This window comes from Oncorhynchus mykiss, chromosome 23 (assembly GCF_057628025.1).
Source record: "Oncorhynchus mykiss isolate SJ-2025 chromosome 23, ASM5762802v1, whole genome shotgun sequence".
Taxonomy (NCBI): Eukaryota; Metazoa; Chordata; class Actinopteri; order Salmoniformes; family Salmonidae; genus Oncorhynchus; species Oncorhynchus mykiss.
Window position 1 is genome coordinate 51,581,463 of NC_143044.1, and position 20,776 is coordinate 51,602,238.

Consider the following 20,776-nt stretch of genomic DNA (forward strand, 5'->3'; position numbering starts at 1 on the left):
ATCTTCTAATGAGACCATGTTGAAGCAGCTAGCAGAACAAGGCCCCAACACAGTGAAACAGGGTTACTGTGGATCTGGGACTTGTAGCTTGCCAATTATCGGGTAATACAATCCACCTCTCTCTGCAGCTGTTGGAGCGCTGTGTTAAATGCAACAGGCTCGGGACAGCTGTAAGGGAAGCAGGATGGGACACTAGCTTAGCCCAGTGAACTGCTGGACCTCCTAAATCCTCTGGCTAATGTGTGAATAAGACACTGACGGCCACTGACTGCAGCCTACATTAGTATAAGGACATGCCCTGGGCCATAATGGTTATAATAACTTTTGGAGAAAATATCCAAATAATGTATGTTTTTGACATTTCTAGAATGTGTCCAAGCTAAAATCTTTAATTGCTACATTCATTTTTGAACTTATAAATTCATGATGTTGTATATATCCATAGATTCTAGAAGAACAGAACTCATAAATTAATCATACTGTATACACCCATAGATTTTTGAAGAATTTAACCTCATGAGCTTAGTTCAGCTGTCATACCCCAAAATATAAGCATGTTAAATGTGTAAACAAAGTAAATGTAAATAAACACTCTATAGTGTCAAAACATATTTAAAACTATCATTTTGATATCATGGATGATCAGTCCTTGCATCCATAGTTCTGTCTACAAATTTGAAAGGTTACTTTTCTGGGGTGGTGCTTAGAGGGGCTAGTAACCAAAAGGTTGCTGGATCGAATACCTGAGCTGACAACGTAAAAATCTGTTGTTCTGCCCCTGAACAAGGCAGTTAACCCACTGTTCCCAGGTAGGCAGCCATTGTAAGTAAGAATGTGTTCTTAACCCACTGTTCCCAGGTAGGCAGCCATTGTAAGTAAGAATGTGTTCTTAACCCACTGTTCCCAGGTAGGCAGCCATTGTAAGTAAGAATGTGTTCTTAACCCACTGTTCCCAGGTAGGCAGCCATTGTAAGTAAGAATGTGTTCTTAACCCACTGTTCCCAGGTAGGCAGCCATTGTAAGTAAGAATGTGTTCTTAACCCACTGTTCCCAGGTAGGCAGCCATTGTAAGTAGGAATGTGTTCTTAACCCACTGTTCCCAGGTAGGCAGCCATTGTAAGTAGGAATGTGTTCTTAACCCACTGTTCCCCAGGTAGGCAGCCATTGTAAGTAGGAATGTGTTCTTAACCCACTGTTCCCAGGTAGGCAGCCATTGTAAGTAAGAATGTGTTCTTAACCCACTGTTCCCAGGTAGGCAGCCATTGTAAGTAGGAATGTGTTCTTAACTTACTTGTAAAGTAATATAATGGTTAAATACATGTTTTAAATGTTTTATTATCCAGGCCCATCCCTCAGTTGCTTACCAAAATAGAAACGGGGTCGAGCGTTTGTTATTGTTTCTATTGAGGACTGTAGCTTTAAAGTAACTGTTCAGTGAAAATCTCATTTTAAAAGGTAGACTGACACTGCCAGGAGCAGCACGGCAGATATTGAGATGAGTGATATCCAAGACTTCACTCTCACACGGTCACACACAGTATCTGCACATGTTCATGGGTTCACTCTTCGCAGCCTGGTAACCAGGGCGCCAAAACAGAGAAGAAGTTGAGCCATGCGCTTTCTTGGTGGTTGCAGAAACTGACCCACTATGCTGTTTACTTTCTGTATGTATGTTGTATTGCTGAGTCTACCTCTAAAATATCATTATGTTGTTGACTTCCTGTATGTATGTTGTATATCTGAGTCTGCCTCTAAAAGATCATTATGTTGTTGACTTTCTGTATGTATGTTGTATTGCTGAGTCTACCTCTAAAAGATCACTATGTTGTTGACTTTCTGTATGTATGTTGTATTGCTGAGTCTACCTCTAAAAGATCATTATGTTGTTGACTTCCTGTATGTATGTTGTATTGCTGAGTCTACCTCTAAAAGATCATTATGTTGTTGACTTCCTGTATGTATGTTGTATTGCTGAGTCTACCTCTAAAAGATCATTATGTTGTTGACTTTCTGTATGTATGTTGTATATCTGAGTCTACCTCTAAAAGATCATTATGTTGTTGACTTCCTGTATGTATGTTGTATATCTGAGTCTGCCTCTAAAAGATCATTATGTTGTTGACTTCCTGTATGTATGTTGTATATCTGAGTCTACCTCTAAAAGATCATTATGTTGTTGACTTCCTGTATGTATGTTGTATTGCTGAGTCTACCTCTAAAAGATCATTATGTTGTTGACTTCCTGTATGTATGTTGTATTGCTGAGTCTACCTCTAAAAGATCATTATGTTGTTGACTTCCTGTATGTATGTTGTATATCTGAGTCTACCTCTAAAAGATCATTATGTTGTTGACTCGTATTAGTGGACAAAGCAGAAAAGTGAAGAAGAAATAGTTCAAAAATCCCTCCAACTATGATCTCAAACAGACCATTTAAAAAATGCTTGCCATTTCCTCAGAGAAGATCACGTCATGTTTTTGGCAGAGACGTCAAACTGTCTGAGCTGGCCAATCAGCTGTTTACTTGTCTTTTTATTTTATTTTATTGAATGGTGTATAGATCCACACCATGTTGTTGTTGTGGTACGCCCACACCATGTTGTTGTTGGGGTACGCCCACACCATGTTGTTGTTGTGGTACGCCCACACCATTGCAACACAGGAAATATGCTTTTTAAAAAAGTAGTTCACTCATTTTGTAATTAATTATAGGTAATAGTTCATAGAAATCTGGAAACACTGGACAGTTACTTTAAGGACATTTCCATGTGGCCTACTAGTGATGTTGGAGATACAGTAGCCTATGGAATATATAGGATCAACAGTGATGTAGGAGATAGACAGTAGCATATGGAATCTATAGGATCATCAGTGATGTAGGAGACAGACAGTAGCCTATGGAATATATAGGATCATCAGTGATGTAGGAGATAGACAGTAGCCTATGGAATATATAGGATCATCAGTGATGTAGGAGATAGACAGTAGTCTATGGAATATATAGGATCATCAGTGATGTAGGAGACAGACAGTAGCCTATGGAATATATAGGATCATCAGTGATGTAGGAGATAGACAGTAGCCTATGGAATCTACAGAATAATCAGTGATGTAGGAGATAGACAGTAGCATATGGAATCTATAGGATCATCAGTGATGTAGGAGATAGACAGTAGCCTATGGAATATATAGGATAATCAGTGATGTAGGAGACAGACAGTAGCCTATGGAATATATAGGATCATCAGTGATGTAGGAGACAGACAGTAGCCTATGGAATATATAGGATCATCAGTGATGTAGGAGATAGACAGTAGCCTATGGAATATATAGGATAATCAGTGATGTAGGAGACAGACAGTAGCCTATGGAATATATAGGATCATCAGTGATGTAGGAGATAGACAGTAGTCTATGTAATATATAGGATCATCAGTGATGTAGGAGACAGACAGTAGCCTATGGAATATATAGGATCATCAGTGATGTAGGAGATAGACAGTAGCCTATGGAATATATAGGATAATCAGTGATGTAGGAGACAGACAGTAGCCTATGGAATATATAGAATAATCACTGAATCAGGAGATAGAACCCTATAGTCTACTGGTATAGGAATGTTCAACATCCATTTAGACAAAGCAGAGTCACCCTAGTAACACCATGTATTGTGTACTGCATGAACTGCAGGTGTGTATAACTGATGATGGGGATAGATAATAGCCTATAGCTATTATGTTCTGCCTGATCATTAATAGCACCCACCTGGTGTCCCAGATCTCAATCAGTCCCTGATTAAGGTTAGCAGTGGAACTGGCTTCAAGGTATAGTTTGGAATATAAGGAGCCTATAGGGATGTTTGCATTCTCTTTAAAACAAGTGGACTCTTCCCCAGGGCTGATATGAGGCTTAAGTCCAACGCTCAGCAGAGCATAAACCCCAATCTGCAGTAGAATCACAGGGTTAAAGGTTACCCTGGTGCCTGTAACTCTACATCCACTCCCTGTGTGAACTGAAACATTGTCCTGTGGCATTCTCCTTCTTTCTTCCCCTCTGACTGTCTGTCACACACACACACACACACACACACACACACACACACACGTCCCCCTCTAAGTGACAACATGAGCGTTCTCCTCTGTTAAATCCATTAGAGATAATTATGACACTCTTCAACAGGCTAATTAATATATGTTAGTGCTCCAACGTTCATAATTGGGCTTATTTCTAACTAGCTGAATGTTTGGTGTGTGATCATGTATTGACAGTGGTGACAATGGTTTTCACCATCTACAAAATTAGACATTGAAAGCAAAGCTAGATTCTGTGGTGAAGGTTGCTAACGAGCCCTTCACAAGTATCGCGTTACTCAGAACCCACGTTGTTCTCGGGGCAGGTCTGCCAGTTTTCACTAGCAGAAGGGACTTTTCGTAACAGGTTAGGAGAATGAGGTTCAGGTTAGGAACAGGGTTTGGGATAGGGTTAGCTAAAACGCATTAAAAACAAAAAAAAAACGGACTGGAACATATCTATCTACAACCAGGACTGCCCTGAGAACACCCTCTGTTTCCACTAATGTGATCCTGCTAAAAAACAACACTACCTCTGACCATGTTGACTGTCTGACAATGTGTTGGCAGTGGTGGCTAAACATTTAAGAATCTTTGAAGTCCGTTAGCATCTGAAAGAGAACGCTGGCTGTTGCTTTGACCTATTCAGTGTGTTCGGAAAGTATTCAGACCCCTTCACTTCTTCCCCTGCTGTGTCACGTTACAGCCTTATTCTAAAATGGATTCAATAGTTTTTTTCATCAATCTACACACACAATACCCCATAATGACAAAAAAAAAGCAGTTTTTTTTTTAGAAATGTTTGCAAATATAAAAAATGTAAAAAACTATCAATTACATAAGTATTCAGACCCTTTACTCAGTACTTCCCCAGACCTATGCCTCGACACGATCCTGTCTCAGAGCTCTACGGACAATTCCTTCGACCTCATGGCTTGGTTTTTGCTCTGACATGCACTGTCAACTGTGGGACCTTATATAGACAGGTGTGTGTCTTTCCAAATCATGTCCGATCAATTGAATTTACCACAGGTGGACTCCAATCAAGTTGAAAAACATCTCAAGGATGATTAATGGAAACAAGATGCACCTGAGCTCAATTTTGTGCCTTTCTAAATCATGTCCAATCTATTGAATTTACCACAGGTGGACTCCAATCAATGTGTAAAACATCTAGAGGATGATCAATGGAAACAGGATGAATCTGAGCTCAATTTCCAGTCTCATAGCAAAGGGTCTGAATACTTATGTAAATAAGGTATTTCTGTTGTTTAGTTGTAGTAAATGTGCAAACATTTCTAAAAACCTGTTTTTGCTTTGTCATTATGGGGTATTGTGTTTAGATTGATGAGGATTTTTTTTTTTTTTTTTAATGATTTAGGATTTTGAAAATGTGGAAAAAGTGAAGGGGTCTGAATGCTTCCCGAATGCACTCTATTTTCTATTGCGAAAGGCAGCATAATATGAATGGAGAAATAGAGACATCTATCTTTGGTAGTAAAACCATAAGCCCTATTAATGTAGTGTGTTTTTAATGCTTTAAGGGATTTTGTGGGCACCCTCCTGAGTTTATGTGTTGTCATTACTCCTCGGGAAGAAAACCTTAGAATACCACTGGATATCAAACACATTTCATACCCTCTTTCATCAAGGATATCATTTTATTTTCCTTCATCCATCCATCCATAATGTGATTTTTACTAGACCGTGGCACTAAGTTACAGAAGCTCTTCACTTCAATAAATGCATAAAATTCACTGATGCTTAATTCCCATTGGAAGTCCACTTCTAAGAATGACTTTTAACCGACAGCCGACTCATTCAGGTTTTACAGTATTACCTTGACTGAGCGTTAAAACAGGGGGATAAATGGGGCCATATGGAACTGAAATACTGTACAGCTCAAATGAAGTAGAGAAGCACTCCAACTGTACATGTACATACAATAGATGAATGTGTGCTAGCAATAGTAGAATGATGACATTTTATAGAAAGAGGGAACAGAAATCATCATTATAACCTTTTAATGCGCCCCTGATGTAGTTATTGGCAATTGAGCTTTTACAGAGATTTATACAGAAGCTCCAATACTACTTAGACTCTAGAGCATTTAAACAGAATCATAATGAGAACTGTGGGTTAATTGTTATGACCTAACAAGGAAAACGTTGGGGGGAATTGGGGATTACCTTGTGGTTGTGTTACTTCAAGAGAAGAGACAGTATAAATCCAGCACTGTGGTGAAAGTTGGATGGAGGATCCTAATCCCGTTCACAGTGATGAAACAGCTGTGGTTATCCAGGGTTCTTCAGAAGATTAAACACATCCATCCTGGTATTATAAGAAGGCAGCTTCCTTGAAAGGAAATCACTTTTTCCTAATGGCCTTGTATGATATTATAGGATTTACAGCCCTAGTAGTATATTATAGGATTTACAGCCCTAGTAGTATATTATAGGATTTACAGCCCTAGTACTGTTATACGATGTACAGTCCTAGTACTATGTTATAGGATGTACAGCCCTAGTACTATGTTATACAATGTACAGCCCTAGTACTATGTTATACGACGTACAGTCCTAGTACTATGTTATACGACGTACAGTCCTAGTACTATGTTATACGACGTACAGCCCTAGTACTATGTTATACGACGTACAGCCCTAGTACTATGTTATAGGATGTACAGCCCTAGTACTATGTTATACGATGTACAGCCCTAGTACTATGTTATACGATGTACAGCCCTAGTACTATGTTATACGATGTTATACGATGTACAGCCCTAGTACTATGTTATACGATGTACAGCCCTGGTACTATGTTATACGATGTACAGCCCTGGTACTATGTTATATGATGTACAGCCCTAGTACTATGTTATACGATGTACAGCCCTAGTACTGTTATACGATGTACAGCCCTAGTACTATGTTATACGATGTACAGCCCTAGTACTATGTTATACGATGTACAGCCCTAGTACTGTTATATGATGTACAGCCCTAGTACTATGTTACACGATGTACAGCCCTAGTACTATGTTACACGATGTACAGCCCTAGTACTATGTTATACGATGTACAGCCCTAGTACTATGTTATACGACGTACAGCCCTAGTACTATGCTACACGATGTACAGCCCTAGTACTATGCTACACGATGTACAGCCCTAGTACTATGTTATACGACATACAGCCCTAGTACTATGCTACACGATGTACAGCCCTAGTACTATGTTATACGACATACAGCCCTAGTACTATGCTACACGATGTACAGCCCTAGTAGTATGCTACACGATGTACAGCCCTGGTACTATGCTACACGATGTACAGCCCTGGTACTATGCTACACGATGTACAGCCCTAGTACTATGCTACACGATGTACAGCCCTAGTACTATGCTACACGATGTACAGCCCTGGTACTATGCTACACGATGTACAGCCCTGGTACTATGCTACACGATGTACAGCCCTAGTACTATGTTATACGATGTACAGCCCTAGTACTATGCTACACGATGTACAGCCCTGGTACTATGCTACACGATGTACAGCCCTAGTACTATGCTACACGATGTACAGCCCTAGTACTATGTTATACGACGTACAGCCCTAGTACTATACTACACGATGTACAGCCCTAGTACTATGCTACACGATGTACAGCCCTGGTACTATGCTACACGATGTACAGCCCTGGTACTATGCTACACGATGTACAGCCCTAGTACTATGTTATACGATGTACAGCCCTAGTACTATGTTACACGATGTACAGCCCTAGTACTATGTTATACGATGTACAGTCCTAGTACTAGTACTATGTTATACGATGTACAGTCCTAGTACTATGCTACACGATGTACAGCCCTAGTACTATGCTACACGATGTACAGCCCTAGTATTAACACATTCACAGCTCCTAGGTGGAATAAAATCTAAACATTGACGTCGTGATGAAATCAATGCTTTTTATTATTCCTTTACAATACCCAGAACGTGTTCAGCACCACACTACAGTACTCCATTCCACTCTGCCTGCTTGCCTTCTCAACGAGCTGTCACTAATTTAATTTAGTCCCACAATGCACTTCTTCTGAAAAGTGATAATAATGCCAGGAATCCTATTTGGGGCAGTTGATTGGTTGTCACAGTGTCGCTGAACCCAGCCTGTCTGTCAAAACATATAACTTCAACAGAGGTACAGTAATTAAATGACCCTTTCAGAAGTGACATGACGTTGTATTGGATTCACAGTTTAATAGAACAAGTAAATGGTGTGCTCACAGGAGTCTATTCACCTGAGTATGATACGCTTGGAGGTTTCCCTACAAGTTACTTTCAACCTGAAAAAAAACAACGAATTATGACTTTAAAGAGATTTATTTTGTGCTACTTTTAATGATTTAATGGTAGCTAAAGTGCCGAGACTAGTTGAATAAGGATGTATGGACTGAGGTGTTTTCTTTGGTCCTAGTAGACCACTATAACAAACCTAACGCCACTTCTACAGCAGGAACATACTAATTATAATGGAGAGTTTCACAAATAACCCAATTCCCCCTCCTCTCGGTCGGTCCTACAGGTAGAATGATTTAAAGCTTGTGTAGTAGCTGTTGTACTTTCTCTGAATTCCTGAGTGTTTTTAAGGGAAAAACAGAAGGACTGCATCCCAAATGGCACCCTAGTCTCTATATAGTGCATTTTTTTTGACCAGGCCTATAAGATATCATCCCATAGGGCTCTGTTCCAAAGTAGTGCACTATATTGGGAATAGGGTTCCATTTAGGACACAACCAAGTTCCTACTAGCTCTGCAAAATGTCTTTACCCAAACTACACCACTCTATGGTAATTGGGTCAATGACCACAAAGACCATCTGGTCCTAAAAGGCGAATCACCACCTGTTCAGAGAAATTACTTCCTATCATTCTTCATTCCCAAACACACTGGCCCTTCTTCTCTCTCTCTTTCTGTCAAACACACGGACTCTTCTCTCTCTGTCAAACACACTGGCCCTTCTCTCTCTCTCTTTCTGTCAAACACACCGGCTCTTCTCTCTCTCTCTTTATGTCAAACACACTGGCCCTTCTCTCTCTTTCTTTCTGTCAAACACACTAGCTCTTCTTCTCTCTCTCTTTCTGTCAAACACACTGGCCCCTCTCTCTCTCTCTGTCAAACACACTGACTCTTCTCTCTCTCTCTTTCTGTCAAACACACTAGCTCTTCTCTCTCTCTTTCTGTCAAACACACTGGCCCCTCTCTCTCTCTCTGTCAAACACACTGACTCTTCTCTCTCTCTCTTTCTGTCAAACACACTGGCTCTTCTTCTCGCTCTCTCTGTCAAACACACTGACTCTTCTCTCTCTCTCTGTCAAACACACTGACTCTTCTCTCTCTCTCTTTCTGTCAAACACACTGACTCTTCTCTCTCTCTCTCTTTCTATCAAACACACTGACTCTTCTCTCTCTCTTTCTGTCAAACACACTGACTTCTCTCTCTTTCTGTCAAACACACTGACTTCTTCTCTCTCTCTCTGTCAAACACACTGACTCTTCTCTCTCTCTTTCTGTCAAACACACTGACTCTTCTCTCTCTCTTTCTGTCAAACACACTGACTCTTCTTCTCTCTCTCTCTCTCTCTGCCAAACACACTGGCTCTTCTTCTCTCTCTCTTTCTGTCAAGCACACTGGCTCCTCTCTCTCTCTCTCTCTCTCTTTCTGTCAAACACACTGGCTCTTCTCTCTGTCAAACACACTGGCTCTTCTCTGTCTCTCTTTCTGTCAAACACACTGGCACTTCTCTCTCTCTCTCTTTCTGTCAAACACACTGGCTCTTCTCTCTCTCTGTCTCTCTCTCTGTGTCAAACACACTGGCTCTTCTCTCTCTCTCTCTTTCTGTCAAACACTGGCTCTTCTTCTCTCTCTCTTTCTGTCAAACACACTGGCCCCTCTCTCTCTCTCTCTCTTTCTGTCAAACACACTGGCTCTTCTTCTCTCTCTCTGCCAAACACACTGGCTCTTCTTCTCTCTCTCTTTCTGTCAAACACACTGGCTCCTCTCTCTCTCTCTCTGTCAAACACACTGGCTCTTCTCTCTGTCAAACACACTGGCTCTTCTCTGTCTCTCTTTCTGTCAAACACACTGGCTCTTCTCTCTGTCAAACACACTGGCTCTTCTCTGTCTCTCTTTCTGTCAAACACACTGGCACTTCTCTCTCTCTCTCTTTCTGTCAAACACACTGGCTCTTCTCTCTCTCTGTCTCTCTCTCTCTGTCAAACACACTGACTCTTCTCTCTCTCTCTGTCAAACACACTGACGCTTCTCTCTCTCTCTGTCAAACACACTGACTCTTCTCTCTCTCTTTCTGTCAAACACACTGGCTCTTCTCTCTCTCTCTTTCTGTCAAACACACTGGCTCTTCTCTCTGTCAAACACACTGGCTCTTCTCTCTCTCTCTTTCTGTCAAACACACTGGCTCTTCTCTCTCTCTGTCTCTCTCTCTCTGTCAAACACACTGGCTCTTCTCTCTCTCTCTCGTTCTGTCAAACACTGGCTCTTCTTCTCTCTCTCTTTCTGTCAAACACACTGGCACTTCTCTCTCTCTCTCTCTGTCAAACACACTGGCTCTTCTCTCTCTCTTTCTGTCAAACACACTGGCCCCTCTCTCTCTCTCTCTTTCTGTCAAACACACTGGCTCTTCTTCTCTCTCTCTCTCTGCCAAACACACTGGCTCTTCTTCTCTCTCTCTTTCTGTCAAGCACACTGGCTCCTCTCTCTCTCTCTCTCTCTCTTTCTGTCAAACACACTGGCTCTTCTCTCTGTCAAACACACTGGCTCTTCTCTGTCTCTCTTTCTGTCAAACACACTGGCACTTCTCTCTCTCTCTCTTTCTGTCAAACACACTGGCTCTTCTCTCTCTCTCTGTCTCTCTCTCTCTGTCAAACACACTGGCTCTTCTCTCTCTCTCTCTTTCTGTCAAACACTGGCTCTTCTTCTCTCTCTCTTTCTGTCAAACACACTGGCACTTCTCTCTCTCTCTCTGTCAAACACACTGGCTCTTCTTCTCTCTCTCTTTCTGTCAAACACACTGGCCCCTCTCTCTCTCTCTCTTTCTGTCAAACACACTGGCTCTTCTTCTCTCTCTCTCTCTGCCAAACACACTGGCTCTTCTTCTCTCTCTCTTTCTGTCAAACACACTGGCTCCTCTCTCTCTCTCTCTCTCTCTTTCTGTCAAACACACTGGCACTTCTGTCTCGCTCTCTCTCTCTCTCTGTCAAACACACTGACTCTTCTTCTCTCTTTCTTTCTGTCAAACACACTGGCACTTCTCTCTCTCTCTCTCTGTCAAACATACTGGCTCTTCTTCTCTCTCTCTTTCTGTCAAACACACTGGCTCTTCTTCTCTCCCTCTCTCTGTCAAACACACTGGCTCCTCTCTCTCTTTCTGTCAAACACACTGGCTCTTCTTCTCTCTCTCTTTCTGTCAAACACACTGGCTACTCTCTCTCTCTTTCTGTCAGTCCCTTCGGCCCTCAGCCCTCCATTTGTGCATTCACACGCTCATCTGCCATATACACAAGTGTCCCTATGCTGAGGGAGTGAAAATTATGGAGGGTGTATTAGACCCTCCGATAGCCACTTCAAAGGCTTCAGAGCGATGTGGAATCCCATAACGCACCACATTATTTTTGAGTTTTCACAATTTCACACAAAACAATGGAGAGGCGTAATGGAGAGCCACCTGTACTTGTTTGTGTCTGATTTCAAGGCTTTAAACATGTAGCAAATGAAATGTTGAACTGATACTGACGGTTATATATTGTAAAAGGACTGAATTTCATGCTCGTTCTATTACTATTACGTTGATTCGGTCTGGGACTTATTTCCATTGTTAAATCATGGAGGATAACACACAATACAGTCTGGGACTTATTTCCATTGTTAAATCATGGAGGATAAAACGCAATACAGTCTGGGACTTATTTCCATTGTTAAATCACGGAGGATAAAACGCAATACAGTCTGGGACTTATTTCCATTGTTAAATCATGGAGGATAACACTCAATACAGTCTGGGACATATTTCCATTGTTAAATCATGGAGGATAACACTCAATACAGTCTGGGACTTATTTCCATTGTTAAATCATGGAGGATAACACTCAATACAGTCTGGGACTTATTTCCATTGTTAAATCATGGAGGATAACACTCAATACAGTCTGGGACATATTTCCATTGTTAAATCACGGAGGATAAAACGCAATACAGTCTGGGACATATTTCCATTGTTAAATCATGGAGGATAACACTCAATACAGTCTGGGACTTATTTCCATTGTTAAATCATGGAGGATAACACACAATCCAGGACATATTTCCTTATTTCTGTCTCCGTCTGTGTCTGTCTTTTCGCTGTCTGTCTTTTCTATGTCTGTCTCCGTCTCTGTCTGTCTCCATCTCTGTCTGTCTCCGTCTCTGTCTGTCTCCGTCTCTGTCCGTCTCCGTCTCTGTCCGTCTCTGTCTCTGTCCGTCTCTGTCTCTGTCCGTCTCCGTCTCTGTCCGTCTCCGTCTCCGTCTCTGTCTGTCTCCGTCTCTGTCTGTCTCCGTCTCTGTCTGTCTCCGTCTCTGTCTGTCTCCGTCTCTGTCTGTCTCCGTCTCTGTCTCTGTCTCCATCTCCGTCTCTGTCTGTCTTTTCTCTGTCTCCATCTCTGTCTCTGTCTGTCAATACAGTCTGGGACTTATTTCCATTTTTAAATCATGGAGGATAACACACAATCCAGGACATATTTCCTTATTTCTGTCTCCGTCTGTGTTTTCGCTGTCTGTCTTTTCTATGTCTGTCTCCGTCTCTGTCTGTCTCCATCTCTGTCTGTCTCCATCTCTGTCTGTCTCCATCTCTGTCTGTCTCCATCTCTGTCTCTGTCCGTCTCTGTCTCTGTCCGTCTCAGTCTCTGTCCGTCTCCGTCTGTCTCCGTCTCTGTCTCTGTCTGTCTCCGTATCTGTCTGTCTCCGTCTCTGTCTGTCTCCGTCTCTGTCTGTCTCCGTCTCTGTCTGTCTCCGTCTCTGTCTGTCTCCGTCTCTGTCTGTCTCCGTCTCTGTCTGTCTCCGTCTCTGTCTCTGTCTCCATCTCCGTCTCTGTCTGTCTTTTCTCTGTCTCCATCTCTGTCTCTGTCTGTCTCCAGCTCCGTCTCCGTCTGTCTCCAGCTCCGTCTCCGTCTGTCTCCATCTCTGTCTCTGTCGGTCTCCGTCTGTCTCCATCTCTGTCTCTGTCTGCCTCCATCTCTGTCTGTCTCCATCTCCGTCTCTGTCTGTCTCCATCTCTGTCTGTCTCCGTCTCTGTCTGCCTCCATCTCTGTCTCTGTCTGTCTCCGTCTCTGTCTGCCTCCGTCTCTGTCTGCCTCCGTCTCTGTCTGCCTCCGTCTCTGTCTGCCTCCATCTCTGTCTGCCTCCATCTTTGTCTGCCTCCATCTCTGTCTGTTTCCATCTCTGTCTCTGTCTGTCTCCGTCTCTGTCTCCGTCTGTCTCCATCTCTGTCTCTGTCTGTTTCCATCTCTGTCTCTGTCTGTCTCCGTCTCTGTCTCTGTCTGTCTCCATCTCTGTCTGTCTCCATCTCCGTCTCTGTCTGTCTTTTCTCTGTCTCCATCCCTGTCTCTGTCTGTCTTTTCCCTGTCTGTCTCCATCTCCGTCTCTGTCTGTCTCCATCTCTGTCTGTCTCCGTCTCTGTCTGTCTCCATCTCTGTCTCTGTCTGTCTCTGTCTCTGTCTGTCTCTGTCTGTCTTTTCTCTGTCTCTCTCTGTCTCCATCTCTGTCTCTGTCTGTCTTTTCTCTGTCTGTCTCCATCTCTGTCTGTCTCCATCTCTGTCTCTGTCTGTCTCCATCTCTGTCTCTCTCCGTCTCTGTCTGTCTCTGTCTGTCTGTCTTTTCTCTGTCTCCATCTCTGTCTCTGTCTGTCTGTCTCCATCTCTGTCTGTCTTTTCTCTGTCTCCATCTCTGTCTCTGTCTGTCTTTTATCTGTCTCCATCTCTGTCTGTTTTTTCTCTGTCTCCATCTCTGTCTCTGTCTGTCTGTCTCCATCTCTGTCTGTCTTTTCTCTGTCTGTCTCCATCTCCGTCTCTGTCTGTCTTTTCTCTGTCTCCATCTCCGTCTGTCTCCGTCTCTGTCTCTGTCTGTCTCCATCTCTGTCTGTCTTTTCTCTGTCTCTCTCTGTCTCCATCTCTGTCTCCATCTCTGTCTCCATCTCTGTCTCTGTCTGTCTGTCTTTTCTCTGTCTGTCTCCATCTCTGTCTGTCTTTTCTCTGTCTGTCTCCATCTCTGTCTGTCTCCATCTCTGTCTGTCTTTTCTCTGTCTCCATCTCTGTCTCTGTCTGTCTCCGTCTCTGTCTGTCTCCATCTCTGTCTCTCTCCGTCTCTGTCTCTGTCTGTCTCTGTCTGTCTTTTCTCTGTCTCCATCTCTGTCTCTGTCTGCCTCCATCTCTGTCTCTGTCTGTCTCCGTCTCTGTCTCTGTCTGCCTCCGTCTCTGTCTCTGTCTGCCTCCGTCTCTGTCTCTGTCTGCCTCCGTCTCTGTCTCTGTCTGCCTCCGTCTCTGTCTCTGTCTGCCTCCGTCTCTGTCTGTCTTTTCTCCATCTCCGTCTTTGTCTCTCTCCCTGAAATATGTGACTAAGGAAGCACAACAGCTTTATCTCTGTTAGAATTGTAACTGAATTCTACAGGTACAATACCTGTGTACACTTGCACAGTCATGATGGTATTTACTGAGCCAGATAGATATTCAACATCTCCTTTACCTTGTCTCCTTGATCGCCTTTCTGTCCTGGAAGTCCTGCCAAGCCTGGTAGACCTTGATCACCCTACAAAGAACAAGAACATTTAATTGATGTAATTTACCTGAACTAGCTTGCTAATGACTGTCCGTCCACACATTAAAAACTCCCCAAAGACATGAGAAATTCCCCAAGGTACCCCTCTGTCTGAAGTCTGCTTTCAGAACACTTCCATGGACATTAGTGGAACCACCTCTGGAGATGGCGGCCATGCCTCAAACAAAGCAACTACATATTTGTGCCAAATTACTGCTAATAAGCTTTTATTTCCTGCCTTTGGTTGGCATCCAAGAAAACCCATTGGCATAAATGTGCTTTAATTTTGTATTTATTTTCTTGTTTAATACGTTTGGTGTCAGCAGTGGGATATCTGAATGCATGGTTCCATTAGAACAGAACACTGAGACGGAGAACCCATTAGGATTATATTTGCTGTTTGGACAGATTGTTCCTGAGGATTGCTCAACTCCGATCTCCTATATCGAGGTTGAGTTGAGTATTGATAAGTGGTCACACGATTTGCTAGCAACAACATTGAGTTGCCACCAGTCGATACTTGAAATTCTGAAAACGCTTACCTGTACCTATTTTAGTCCTGTACAACAAGAAGTCCTTCCGAAGGGTGCTGAAATTCATACTTTTACTAAAAATGTTTATCGAATACAATGGCACCCTATTCCCTATTGGCCTTGGTCAAAAGTAGTGCACAAAACAGAGAATAGAGTGCTGTTTGGGATGCAGGATATTTCTATGGACTGTACCTTCTCTGCTGAGCATTGACATCTGTCACTGCTGGAATGCTGGACCCGCTGGACCCGAGCTGGCTGGACGGGCTGGGAGAGCATCCGGGGGAGCTGGCCTGCTCCATCTGTATTCAAGGGATTGGGAGTCACCCCTCCAGCACCAGGGCCCTCCCTGCTAGGCTCACACTGTAGGATCAATACAAAGATTTACAGTTGGGATTTTTACCATTTTGTTGCCTTACAATCTGGAACTAAAATAGATTTTTGGGGGTTTGTATCATTTGATTCACACGACATGCCTACCACTTTGAAGATGCAAAATATTTTTTCTTGTGAAACAAACACGAAATAAGACAATAAAACAGGGGTGATGAGAGGTGTTGGGTTTGTACCAGACATAGCGTTTTCCTTGATGGCCAAAAAGCTCAATTTTAGTCTTGTCTGACCAGAGTACCTTCTTCCATATGTTTGGGGAGTCTCCCACATGCCTTTTGGCGAACACCAAACGTGCTTCCTTATTCTTTTCTTTAAGCAATGGCTTTTTTTCTGGCCACTCTTCCGTAAAGCCCAGCTCTGTGGAATGTATGGCTTAAAGTGGTCCTATGGACAGATACTCCAATCTCCGCTGTGGAGCTTTGCAGCTCCTTCAGGGTTATCTTTGGTGTCTTTGTTGCATCTCTGATTAATACCCTCCTTGCCTGGTCTGTGAGTTTTGGTGGGCGGCCCTCTCTTGGCAGGTTTGTTGTAGTGCCATATTCTTTCAATTTTTTAATAACGGATTTTTGTATCCGAACCCTGATCTGTACTTCTCCACTCCCTGACCTGTTTGGAGCTCCTTGGTCTTCATGGTGCCGCTTGCTTGGTGGTGGCTCTTGCTTAGTGATGTTGCAGACTCTGGGGCCTTTCAGAACAGGTGTACATATACTGAGATCATGTGACAGATCATGTGGCACTTGCACACAGGTGGACTTAAGTTAATTTGCTAATTAGTTCTGAAGGTAACTGGTTGCACCAGATCTTATTTAGGGGCTGAATACATATACATGCACCACTTTTCAGTTTTTAAAAATGTTTTAAATAGTTTGAAACAAGTTTTTTTTTTTATTTAACTTCACCAATTTGGACTATTTTATATATGTCCACTGCATACAAACTGTTTAGACACATGACTCTGCTATTTAAGGGCCAGTTTCCTGGAACCACCTTAAGCCTAATCATTTCATGTTGCTATTCAATTCTGTTTTCTAGTTGACTTGAACTTGAGTCCAGGGCTAGACAGAATTTTGGTCTAGAAAGCAATGTAAAATCTCAATTGAAGGTGCTATTTAGTTTAGGAGTAGGCTTAATTTGGGTATAGGAAACCAGACAATTATAATACAACACATGTTGAAATGCAGTTCTCAAATAATATGTAATAACAGTCCAGTACCACTACCGCATTCATAATCAGTTAACAATCAGTTAATGTCCAATGATTCATTGACCCAATGAGATACCTTAATTACTGTGGAACTAGATGACTGTCACAGGGGAATGAGGAAAGGACAATACTTAAGGTTTTTGAATGCCAATACATTATTTCCTACCATATTGACTGAGCCCCAGTACTGAAACTCAATGCACACTGAGATAACATCCTGGTTATGGATATATATTATAACTGTCATAGGCCAAAGGTGAGAGGTCACTGAAACACACTATTTCCAACCATATAGATCACATGTGACCTAGCACATTGAATCAACATAACCCAACACTCACTGAGATGACAACATGGGTATGAATACATATGGGCCTAACTGTCAAAATGTCAAAGGTCACTTCTCCTTTTAAACACAGTTAGCAGTCCAAATTGCACGCTTTTTCCTATGGGCTCTGGTCAAACGTAGTGCACTATACTGGGAATAGGGTGCTATTTGGGATTCATCCACAGTCTGTAAGGTCACTCTCCATTGACCTGGTCTGCAATATGATCTAACAGAATAATATCTATCTATCAATCTATCAATCAAATGTATTTATAAATCCCGTTTTACATCAGCAGCTGTCACAAAGATATTGCACAGTAACCTGGATAAGATGTCCCCTATGGAAGAAACATCATTCAGTTGGGTAGTTTTCAAGAAGGGCAAACACAACTCAACCAGATTATATTACATATTGCCCTTAAATTCAAATATCGACCAAGAAGCCAGTTCCAATGCTTTAAAAATATATATTCCCCTCTTACAATTGGCTCATTCATCCCCCTAGCTATTCCCCAGGTCGTTGCTGTAAATGAGAACGTGTTCTCAGTCAACTTACCTGGTAAAATAATGGATAAATATATATATATATGTTTTTTTAATTAAAAAAAAATAAACAGGGACTGATTTAGATCTGGGAAAGCAGGTGCGTGCAATTAATTATCAGGTAAAACAGAAAACTAGAAGTACTCCGGAATTCATAGGGTAAGAATTTAATAACCCTGCTCTACCGTATATCAAGCCACGTCGAAGGTCTCATGTATGTCCTAAAATGTGCATTGTACATAAAAGGAGTGTAAAATATCTTACCGTAGATCCTGCCTGCTCACAGCAGTTCTCCATCTCAGCCAGGTATGGGTCACAGTAGATCAGGATTTGTTGCAGTTCGATCTGGAGAGAAAGACATCTGTTAGGGACATTATGATGATTCAGATATGGAGAAAAACTAACTTTTTAAAATGCTAACAATGTATATTTTGAAATAGGAAACATGTTTCTTTGACCGAAACTAAGCAACCCCAGCACACCAAAATTGGTTATGTGAAAGTTCCCAGAACATTTGTTTGTTCGCGGCAAATGTTCTTTTAGAATGATTGTATAAAACATTTGCCTGATGTTTCAAGAACATTCAAGATCTATTCTTTAACAGGTTCCCAGAATCATTTCATTAGTCTGGTGAGAACTTTTGGGGACATCACAAAAGATATGTTCCCCAAACACAAAAGCTGTCCAGTTGGGCCTCCGCTTCTAGAATGGTTCTTTAAGGGTGCAAAAAGCATGAGATATTACAAGTACGTTCCCAGAACACATTTCCTCTGTTCTTTAAAGGTTCCAAGAATATTTCATTAGGTTGTGGTAACACTGACTGGTCAAGAGATATGTTCCCAAAACACAAAAACTGTCCAGTTATGCAAACATTCAGTTATCAAATAAAATGTTATTTGTCACATGTGCCGAATACAACAGGCCCGTCAGGTAGTCCAGGATCCAGTTGCAGAGGGAGTTGTTAGTCCCAGGGTCCTTAGCTTAGTGATGAGCTTTATGGGCACTATGGTGTTGAAAGCTGAGCTGTAGTCAATGAACAGCATTCTCACCTTCTCACCTTTTCTCCAGGTGGGAAAGAGCAGTGTGGAGTGCGATTGAGATTGCGTCATCTGTGGATCTGTTGGGGCTGTACGCAAATTGGAATGGGTCTAGGGTTTCTGGGATGATGGTGTTGATGTGAGCCATGACCAACCTTTCTAAGCACTTCATGGCTATCGACGTGAGTGCAACAGTTCGGTAGTCATTTAGGCAGGTTACCTTCACTTTCTTGGACACAGGGACTATGGTGGTCTGCTTCAAACATGTAGGTATTACAGACTCGGTCAGGGAGAGGTTGAAAATGTCAGTGAAGACACTTGCCAGTTGGTCCACACATGCTCTGAGTACACGTCATGGTAATCCGGCCTTTCTGATGTGAGCAACATCTGTTTAAGGGTCTTGCTCACATCAGCTATGGACAACGTGATCACACAGCTGTCCAGTTTCCCTTTGTATTCTGTAATAGTTTATACGCCCTGCCACATCCAACGAGCGTCAGAGCGGGTGTAGTAGGATTCAATCTTAGTCCTGTATTCACGCTTTGCCTGTTTGATGGTTCGTCTGAGGGAAAAGCGGGATTTCTCATAAGCGTCTGGATTAGTGTCCCGCTCCTTGAAAGCAGCAGCTCTAGCCTTTAGCTCATGAGGATGTTGCCTGTAATCCATGACTTCTGGTTGGGAAATGTATGTACTGACACTGTGGGAACGACGTCGTCGATGCACTTATTGATGAATCCGGTGACTGAGGTGGTATTGTCCTTAATGCCATTGGATGAATCCCGGAAAATATTCCAGTCTGTGCTAGCAAAACAGTCCTGTAGCATAGCATCCGTGTCATCTGACCACTTCCGTATTGAGCGAGTCACTGGTACTTCCTGCTTTAGTTTTTGCTTGTAAGCAGGAATCAGAAGGATGGAATTATGATCAGATTTGCCAAATGAAAGGTGGTCTAGAGTTTTTTTTCCTCTGTTTGCACATATGACATAATGGTAGAAATGAGGTAAAAAGGATTGCCTGCATTAAAGTCCCCGGCCACTAGGAGCGCCACTTCTAGATGAGCATTTTCTTGTTTGCTTATTGCCTTATACAGTTCATTGAGTGCTGTCTTAGTGCCAGCATCGATTTGTTGTGGTAAATAGATAGCTAGGGAAAATATAGATGAAAACTCTCTTGGTAGATAGTGTGGTCTACAGCTTATCATGAGGTACTCTCCCTCAGGCGAGCAATACCTTGAGACCTCTTTAATATTAGACACCAGCTGTTATTCATTTTACCAGACGTATCTGTTCTGTCCTGCCGATGCATGGAAAACCCAGCCAACTGTATAGAATCTGTGTTGTGGTCCAGCCACGACTCGGTGAAACATAAGATATTACAGGTTTTAATGTCCCGTTGGTAGGATAGTTTCGAGCGGAGATTATCCAGTTTATTTTCCAGTCACTGCACATTGGCCAATAGAACGGATGGTAGAGGCGGGTTACTCACTCACCGACAAATTCTCACAAGGCACCCCGATTTCCGCCCCCTGTGTTTCCGTCTTTTCTTCACGCGAATGACAGGGATTTGGGCCTGGTATCGGAGAAGCAGTATATCCTTTGTGTCAGACTTATTAAAGAAAAAATATTTGTCCAGTTCTAGTTAAGAAATCACTGTTCTGATATCCAGAAGCTCTTTTGAGTCATAAGAGACGTTAGCAGCAACATTATGTGCAAAATAAGTTACAAACAATGCGAAAAAACACACAAAATAACATCCCCTCCGGCGCCATTCCCATGATGGTTTTGGAATCGTGCATGGC

At 42.3% G+C, this 20,776-nt stretch overlaps 1 protein-coding gene across 8 annotated transcripts in view; it reads right to left on the bottom strand.

Moving 5' to 3' along the window:
- Positions 1 to 20,776, bottom strand: part of LOC110515674 (uncharacterized) — a 252,866-nt gene that overhangs the window by 214,539 nt on the left and 17,551 nt on the right. For all 8 annotated transcript variants that reach the window (XM_090217615.1, XM_090217612.1, XM_090217614.1 and 5 more), the window contains exons 7-9: positions 18,206 to 18,286; positions 15,669 to 15,836; positions 14,872 to 14,934 (exon numbers count right to left, since the gene is read on the bottom strand). In XM_090217615.1, the coding sequence (XP_090073741.1) occupies positions 14,872 to 14,934; positions 15,669 to 15,836; positions 18,206 to 18,286 (312 nt within the window). The remainder of the gene's footprint in view (positions 1 to 14,871; positions 14,935 to 15,668; positions 15,837 to 18,205; positions 18,287 to 20,776) is intronic.